The sequence below is a fragment of the Macadamia integrifolia genome, chromosome 11, assembly GCF_013358625.1.
Source record: "Macadamia integrifolia cultivar HAES 741 chromosome 11, SCU_Mint_v3, whole genome shotgun sequence".
NCBI lineage: Eukaryota > Viridiplantae > Streptophyta > Magnoliopsida > Proteales > Proteaceae > Macadamia > Macadamia integrifolia.
The window spans coordinates 6925995-6935119 of record NC_056567.1 but is presented as its reverse complement, the minus strand read 5'-3'; the positions used below and the strand labels follow the sequence as shown (position 1 = coordinate 6935119).

Below are 9125 nucleotides of genomic sequence, written 5' to 3'. Positions count from 1 at the left end.
ATTAATTATTTTAAAGAGTCTATCAAAAAAATTATTGTAAAGGGGGAGAAAAACACTGCTGCCTTTGAGCGCAACTTTAAGGGGGGGAAAAAAAAAACACTCTGCTGCCTTGAGCGCAACTTTAAGGGGGAAAAAAAAAAAACACTCTTTATTTATTTTTTATTTTTTATAACAAGAAGGTGTACTGTCCTTTGGGCGCAACCATAAGGACAAAAACCATAAAAAATGTGCCGGGGTGTATCCAATGTAATTATTGCATAATTCGTGCTGGGTTTAGTGATATGAGGTTGAGTACAAAAAGGATTCTTCTCCCCTTGAGTCCTGGTCTTCTGGGTGGTTGATAGCCGGTTTTGTATCCTCGGACCGGACGATGCAAAAGCGCGAGCCTTGGCTTTTCCTTTTCCGTCTTCTGCCGTCTCAACGATTTCTTACAAATTCTTCCAAATTTATCGAATCTCTACCTAGATTCTCTTTCGATTCCTCCTCTCGATCATCTAATCAAGCATCTTTTGGCTCAATTACAGTCTTCCTCTCTCCATTGATTCTAATTTCAGTTCTTGCCCTTCCGTAATATTGATTCTAGGGTTAGGGTTTTGAAAATTTTGGACTTCGCTGTGTTCGCCACCGATCTTCCATCCTCTGGTGGTCGATCAAAGCTTCTCTGGATTATTTTCTTGTTATGTATTTTCGTTCTCTGATTGGGTTTAATTTTGTAGATCAATTTGATCTTCTTGAATTTTATAGAATTTCGGAGCTCGACTAATTCGCGGGACGAGTTTGATCATTAGATCTTAGGGGTTATAGGTATATTCTTCTGCGTATTGTTGTCTTCATTTTCGATCCGTCGTAATTTTTTTGGATTTCGTCGGTGTTCATTAGAATCTCGGGGTTTGGATTTCGGAGAAATCTTTCCTATCGTTTCCTTGTAAATCGGTCGGGGGAAACGAACGTTACTGTTGAGAAGTCACGCTCTTCTCTCTTGTTTCCTTGTCTATCATCTTATCGTCCGTAAGAATTTGGGATTTGGTATCTTATGGTTGATATTCATTTTTTTTCTCTTCACCCAGCTGAGCTTTTAATTGGATTATTTTTTTGAAGGTAAAATCAGCCGTTGACGCCGATTTCATTATTGCTTTGATTTTTTATTTTTACTCATTTGTTTTAGTTAGAAATATGTAATTATTGCTATTCTTATTTGATTTGACTACTTATCGTTGTGCCCAAAAATATCTATATAAGATTTTCATACTTAGTTTAGTTAGTATGGAAGATTTTATTCTCCTGGGTATTTGAGTTTCATGGTATGTCTGCTTTCTTCACTCTGCTGGCTCCATTTCTACATTTGCATGGCTTGATTCCGGTAAATTAGATTTTTATTAAGATGTTATGTTAATTGGCTGCCTTGTGCATTGTGGTGAAATAATGAGAATTCATGGTACCATAGAATTTTGTGTTAAGTTTCAGTTGATGCTTTTTCAATCTTGTAGCATTATGTTTTGTAGCGTCAGTAATTGCCAGTAGAAAAGAGTGTTCTTGAATAATCATTGTTAACTGTATGTTAATGGCAATTTTTTTTTTGAGTTCATTAGATGGAGTGTTGCATGGAAATCTTGTTCTGTTTATGACATAAGACATTGGCATAATGTTTGAGGATCTAAGAAATATTTAATAATTAGTAATATAGCCTGTTCAACTCATTTTTGAATTTCAAAGCACCAGTATTAGATTTATCCTTGGATATCAAGTTCTGGTTCTTAGTTTCAGGCGGATTAAATGGCTTGAATGGTTAAGGCATCCTGCTATAGGTGACTAGTCCAGCGTTCTCTTTAGTTAATTGGAAATTCTAGAAAATTTTCCTCTTTGCCATTATTGCAGGTGAATTATATTTGGAGGACTGGTCCCTCCATATTGGCATTTGTAGCAGTGTAATGTTCTTAAACAGGAATTTGTCTTTGTTCAATTTGGACAATATGGATGGTCAACTGATAGTTTACGTGTATGAGTGGTATCATCTAGTGAAATTAGTTGAGCCATGCAAATATGGAAGGAGATCTTGTTGAATCCTATCTTCTTTACTTTGTGTATTGGTAGACATAATTTTACTTCTATTCATAGCTTAAGTAACAAGGAGCAGAAGGGATCTTGATTATTAAAGAAATTTATGACTCATGAAGGTAATGAAGTACTGAATTATAGAGTCAAAACAGTATCAGAAACATGGAAATATAAGTCTAGATTAGGGAGAGAACTCATATATCATGATAAGCATTCATATGGGCCTGAAATTCAGGTCAAGTTCTCTTATTAGGGGTGGGAACCTTTAATGAAAAGTAAATATTGATCCAACCGTCGGATCTGAATTCATGGGGTATCATATAGTGACACTAGGATTGGGGCAAATCTGTCAGTTTAGAAGTCTTTTTTGAAAACAGATTACAGATTTATTTACTCAACAGAATTTCAATTTGCATTGTTATTTTCAGATCAATCATACCAGCAGACAGATAGGTTAAATTGATCCTCAGGTCTAGGGTCCCTAGATGCAATCCTACTCCTAGTAGGATTGTATCAAATACTTGGCAGAATCTGAAATTGAAGACAGGATATGATAGCAAATATACTTGGCAGAATCTGAAATTGAAGACAGGATATGATAGCAAATAGCGCTGAATTTCTGAAGTCAGAATCAAAATCAGCCACATAAAACTCTTAAAATCAAGCAATCCTTGTAAGAATAGGACTGCAGTAATTAGCCAACAGATTCAGGTTCTGAAAACAGATTATGAAAGACAATAATGTCGAGAAGAGAAATGAGAAATCAGAACAAAGATCAGACTAGAGACTCACCCTCGAATTAAGTAATTATGGTAGTGAAAAGGATTAGAAATCACAGGCAAGGTTTAATATCTGCTCTTGCCTCCCATCTCGCTGATCCAAAAAAAAGATCATGTATTTTTTCCTGGTTGACTCAGTGGTTGGTCTCGGCAGCCATATAGTCTTTGTAGCCCTTGAAACTTGGTATATACCCTATGTTAGGCCTTCTAAACACAATGAAAACATCAGTTTTGTAAAAATCAAACCTAAACTGGTATTTTGACTTCGTACCCTATTTAAGTAGTCTCTGACTCTTCGGGCCCTAAGTAGGTATGCTCTATGCCACAATCCACATTCCACAATCAACACATAACACAACATAATCATAAGAATTTAAAAGACGTCATAGATAATTACTTGTTTAACAATTAACATTGATGAGTGATGAGTCACATTCACATACATTGAAAATTAAAGTAACTCCAAATGTGGATGAAAAGGTAATATTCTCTACTCTTTAAGCTTCATTGAGTATAGGAATGGAGATCCTCACGCAAAAGCACCAAAATCCTTGCTCTTTAGTTTTTTTTTTTTTTTCCAAAAAAGTAGGGAGGGAAGCGAGATATAGGCAAGATTTTGGAGAGATTTGGCGAGATCTCGAGATCTCGATCGAGTTTTTGTAAATTATAACTTGCCATGCATCTTGTCTCTCCTTTTTGAAAAAGGGGGATATTAGCGAGATCTTAAACCATGATCACATGTATTTAATAGCAGAATTGCTGAAAATATAGAGCAGATCAGTACCTTAAGGAGGAGTAACAGAGAGCAATGTGTGTTGGCTTCCTGCTGCAAGGTGTTAGCTGGATCACATGCCAGTCAAACCTTGATCAGACACAGTTCAAGAGCTCACCAAAATTTCACTTATTTCGCTAATTTAGACTTGTCCAAGACGAAACAGAGGTGAAACCCAGAATCAACGTGTTTTGCCAAAGTTTTACTCATTCGGTCACAAAATGCCACTGTTTGGTTGAAAGTTTGGTCATTTCGGCCGTTCCCCCCTCCTTTTGAATTGGCCTAGCTAAGCTCATGGGAAAAAAAAAAAAAAATTGGAAAAATGGCCAAATGAAACTCATGGATAAGTACGCTTAACTTATTAGGTAACATAAATAGACTAAGAAAACTGAAATAATAAAGGAAACTGACTCAGAACAGGACTTGACATGTAGAATCCTGATCCAGCCTAACTTCAACAATCAATAACTATTAAAATAAAGAAACAAAGACATTTACTTAGCTAATCCCGGATGCCTAGCCTTTACCCCTATTATAGGCTCACTACAAAGAAAACCCATTGGATTAAAGGCCCAACACATATATAACTCAAGGCAAGGCTTATTTCTAATAAAATAAGTCTATTTAGGCGATTTAACTGCATCAGTAGGTTTTTCATCTGTCAGGCTCAACCTTGCTGCAATTCTTTATCATTGTGGCCTATCTTACCACCCTGCTCATCTATGATTTGAAGACCTGACTGATTGGTTACTTATATTGGTTTAGGTGATCTATGTCTCCTGGGGTCACTGTATATTTACATCTGGAAGGGACTTTGAAGGGAAAGTTTTGACCTGAAGATTGTATGACTCCTTGTATGCTCATGAAACTGCAACTGTAGGAACAGACCTTGTAACTGTTTGCCAGGTGCATCTGCCTTCTAGACAGTGTTTGGCTTAATGAACTTTACTGTATGACAGCCACTGTGTAGGTCAATTCAATAGCTTGCATGTTTCATATCAAAGGTTGAGTTGTGCATTTTTGCTGGGTGCTGGACCTCCTAAACTCGTTCAGTTTTTTACTTCTATAGGCTGAGTTGGCAGATGCAAGCTTACAAAAGAAGATGAAATGAAAAGGCTCTGATAAGAACTGATGTGGACAACCAATTGAAGGGGATCTTTTGGATAATGAGTGAGATAGGTCTTCAGGTTGTCATAAGCCTTTGCTTTTATTTGTGAAATGCAGTTTTCACAGACTATAGGATTCAGAAGCACTGGAAATTAGAGTTTCAACAAAGTATAAAATTGAGTGCAACTTAAAATAAATCTCCTGTAGATAGAACATGCAAAGCTATTTATTTTGTACCCTGGAACATTAGGTTCTGGCTTCTTGTTTGGAGGATAGAGGAATTTGCTCAAAGTTGTTATAGTAAAGTGCTGTCTGTTTGATGGCTTAGTTTGTGGAATCAAATGTCTTTACGGTATCCTTATGGTGGCCCGTCTTTTTTCATATAGTTCTGTATCTGTCCTGTTGTTGGACTGTGCAAGACTAGAAAAATGGAAGTCATACTTTCTCTCAACGATGGATTAACCCTATGATATGGCTTCTTGATGTAGATAAATCACAAAAGTGGGCTTGTTTAAGTGGAAATAAACCTTGGGTTTGGTTCTATACATGTTAGGCCTGCATTGGGTTTTCATTGTAATAGGCCACATTAATGGGCCTAAACCATTGGTAGGAGTTTGGCTTTTTGTTGACCTATTGTAACCGGAAACAAGGCTTTTTCTTATTCTACTATTTAATTAGGCCTTTGGTGCATTGGGTTTTCATTGTAATAAGCCACTTTAATGGGCCTAAACCATCGGTAGGAGTTTGGCTTTTCATTGACCTATGGAATAGGCTTTTTTCCTATTCTACTATTTAACATTAACAATCAATTGGTTCCAGGGCTTGCTCCCATTATTCCGAGCTAAATAAGCTGTGCTCTGAAGCGGCGGAATACGAGATTAGTCAATTAGGATCAGTTTAGAGACTTTTGATGGTTAGAAATTAGCCAAGTCAAGTCCTAGAATCATTAGAATTTTTTTTTCCAGATTACATTCCAAGTTTGTTTTGACTATTACAAGTAGTAGTTTGAAGTCCAATCAAACCCTCTCTGTCTGTGGTTCGCGGGTTGGACATTATCCATCTCTGTTCCCTGCGGCTTTTCTTTTTTTACTTAATTTGCTGGTTTTTTTGTTCTTTAAAATCTCCCTCTGGTTGTTGACCTCAAATTTGGAATATATGTATCTGATATGCTTTTCTCTGAAGTTCTATTGCTGCTGCTTTAAGAATTCTGAATGATTTTTAGAGTTCTAGATTTACTACCCGAAATTTTAGTAGAACTGGAATTCCTTTGGAACTCATTATTCTGCTATTAGGTTTAGCTCAAACTTTGCAGACTGAATCTGTTGATAGAATAAGGTATTTTTATTAGAGTTTGAGACCATCGTGAGAGTTCTGCGTGCTGTAGAAAGTTTCTCTTGAATCTGGTTGTTCTAAGGTTCCTGCTGTGAACTCGTTTCTGCTAAATCATTCTGGCATAGACACTAGTTTACATTGCTTCTTTTGCACATACTGAACCAAAATTTGTCTTGCCTCCTTGTTTTGCAGGTCAACAACTCAACATGGTATACAAACGACCATTTTGTGATGAAGAGCCCTATGAACTTTCTTTCAAGCATCCAAGACAATTGGACTATAGTAACCAACTGGCCTCGTTTGTTGAAGCTGTTCCCTGTTGTGACATCCCTCAGAAGCCTCAAGGTTCGGGTAAGAAATAGTGCTTTTGTCTGTTTGCTATTTCCATTACTTGTCCCATGTACTCTGGGTACAGGCAGTGGGGTTGTGCCACCGTTCAGGTGAGTTTCTTTTCTCTCTCTTAAACCAATGCCTGACTGGACCAGTGGGCCCTGTGATCTCTTTAGTGCAATGACCAGATTGTTATTTGAGAATCCAAATGAGTGTGGTTAACTACTTGTTGAATAGTGATTGAGAACTCATATTGGCGTGAGAGGATCTTCATATGGGTGCAGTGAGCGGTGGCTTATGCTAGTTTAGACATTTGGGGGTCCTGACTGCCTGGCATAGTATCTTTGTCATTTTCCTGTAAAATTGGCCTACTCATTGACCTGATTCTGACATGAAGGTGAAGGTGAATTCTCTAAAGCTCAAGGTGATGAGAGGATTGTACACAGCACTATTACTGAACTGTCTACTTGGGTCTATAAAGATTGTGGGACAACTTCTCCTCCCTGCGTCTCTAGCTTGTCGTCATGGGTCACCAGCAGTACAAGTGAAGAAGATCCCAGTTCAGACACTGCGGCTGGGGTATCTTTCTCCGCAGATTTCTCTGAACCGAACTATGCTGCAAGGGTGGTAGTTCAGTCTGATGAGATTTATTCATCGCTTTTGAATTTTCCTCCTCGAAAACCAGTTCCTGTTGGACCTGATCATCAAGCTGATGTTCCTGCTTGGGGCATCCAGGGTGTCAAGAAATCTTCTAGTCATTTAGATGCATCTGATCCAATTTCCCTGAAACATTCTTCAAGTTCAGACGCATTGATTGATGATGATAATCGGGAGAAGCTGATGGGGACTTGTATTGTTCCATTGCATGATTCAGAGCTATCTTCTTACAGTGGTAACAAAGTCGGATGTGGCAGAATTGACTGCACCTGCCCAGATAGTGGTTCCATCAGGTGTGTGAGACAAAATATCGAGGAAGTAAGGGAGAGGCTTAGAGGAACTCTTGGCCAGGAGAGTTTTGTGGAGTTAGGATTCTGTGACATGGGAGAAGAGGTAGCCCAGAGATGGAGTGGAGAGGAGGAACGGGTTTTCCACCAGGTTGTTTTCTCCAATCCTGCGTCGTCGGGAAAGAACTTCTGGGAACATCTCTCAGTAGTTTTTCCTTCTCGTACAAGAAAGGACCTTGTCAGCTACTATTTTAATGTCTTTATGCTACAAAAGCGAGCCAAGCAGAACAGAACCACCCCACTGAACATTGACAGTGACAATGATGAATGGCAGGAAAGTGATGGTGAGGAGTTTGGAATAATAGAGGATTATGAGGACTCGGTGGTGGAGTCCCTAGTTGATCAAGAGGATCCTGGTTATAACCCAGAGGACCACGGAGAGGATTTCAACGAGGATGAGGAGGTTGGAGAAATTTATGATAATGATGATTATTGTGATGTCGAAGGTGATAGGGGTGCTGCTGGTGAAGAGGATGAGGGAGGTGTGGAGAATGTTTCAGAAGCATGGATTGAGAAATCACCTGCTGGTTGCAGCTTCAATCCTGCGGTTAAGCTTGGTGTTACACACCCACATGATGGTGGAGAAGATCATGATTTCCAAGATGACTCTTGTACATCCTACGAGGGTCAACACAATGGGGCTGATTTTTGTGGTCCAGTTAGTGCAGGGATCATAATGCAAGAGAGTCGAGCTGAGAGTGGTAGTAACAAGGGCTTGCAAGGCACCTATTATGGTTTAATTAGGGGGGGAATCGAACATGGGTATGGCTTGGAGCCATGTGATGCTAAAGTTTGGGATGTTCGATATCTCACTAGTCCGAAGAAAGATATTGATTTCTTGCCGACATGCAATATGATTGAAGAGGTGTTTGGGGAGGAGGCTTACAAGGGCACAGATTGCAAGAGCATCGGTTAGCTTAGCTTTGCGAGTGCTTCGTGCGTCCTTGGCATTCGAGGTGGCTTCTGGTAAAGCAGTGGACATCTTACCCTATTGTGAATAATATATATTTATAGGGGGGATAGAGATTCTTAGCCTATTGTGGTCGGGTGGGGTCCATAGCAGAATTCTTTTCTGTTAGAGCCGTATGCATAGTCCAATTTTTGTTTTATACATTGGCATTGTGGGAAATGGAAGCATTATCTTTACTGTAAGATAGTGGTGGGTTTCCTCGGTGTTTCTACCCCGCCCCCCAACCCTAGACAAATAAAAAAAAGAAAAAAGGGGTTTCATTAGTGTGTTATAATGTGATTTTTCTTGGAATGTAGCTGTTTGTTGTGGATTGCATAACCTCATCCACCTTCAAAGGGGGCTGAAATGCCCACACCATGAATCTCTTTTATAGGGATCACTTTCTTAGGAAGCTAATATATTGATTCATAATTGACTTACTGGAGAGACTGGGGTTTGTTAATGTGACTCAATTGTGTTGGTGGATTTTCAATTATAAGAAAATTCGTTCCTTTTTTCTTGCCTCATTTGGTGCCATTCTAGAGATTCAGATGACGATTCCTTTAATCTTTCTAATAGGATTCAAGATCGTTGCTGTATTCCCTATACAGGTTGTGGGTTCAGTTATATGATTCACAACGGGCTCAGTTTGATGAGCAATGGTTTATTTTTTCATGAGAAGGAAGTCGAATATGAATTACTAGGAAGAAGAAAGGACGTCCATGGTGTTTTTATTTACCTTGGCACTAATCTTCTCTATTCGAGCCTTCTTAGATGATGAGCTATACTTGCAATTT

General features: G+C 38.7%; 1 protein-coding gene across 5 annotated transcripts; it reads left to right on the top strand.

Annotated features, from left to right (window-relative positions):
• The first annotated feature begins 280 nt into the window (after positions 1 to 280).
• Positions 281 to 8768, top strand: LOC122093721. 5 transcript variants are annotated; one of them, XM_042664167.1, is made up of 4 exons: positions 282 to 1098; positions 4372 to 4512; positions 6238 to 6396; positions 6773 to 8768. In XM_042664167.1, the coding sequence occupies exons 3-4, from the start codon at positions 6252 to 6254 to the stop codon at positions 8293 to 8295; spliced, it is 1668 nt and encodes a 555-aa protein (XP_042520101.1). In that variant the 5' UTR covers positions 282 to 1098; positions 4372 to 4512; positions 6238 to 6251; the 3' UTR covers positions 8296 to 8768. The 5 variants fall into 5 exon arrangements, with proteins under 5 accessions (XP_042520105.1, XP_042520101.1, XP_042520103.1 ...); XM_042664169.1 differs by lacking the exon at positions 4372 to 4512 and adding an exon at positions 1301 to 1360; XM_042664171.1 differs by lacking the exon at positions 4372 to 4512 and having other exon boundaries at positions 281 to 1098; positions 6238 to 6390.
• The last annotated feature ends 357 nt before the right edge of the window (positions 8769 to 9125 follow it).

What these genes read in the sequence shown, in the direction of transcription:
- LOC122093721 (XM_042664167.1), top strand. Translation starts at nt 6,252, where the DNA reads ATGGTATACAAACGACCATTTTGTGATGAAGAGCCCTATGAACTTTCT. An exon ending in TCAGAAGCCTCAAGGTTCGG is followed by an intron (nt 6,397 to 6,772) that starts GTAAGAAATAGT and finishes TCTGACATGAAG; the next exon opens with GTGAAGGTGAATTCTCTAAA.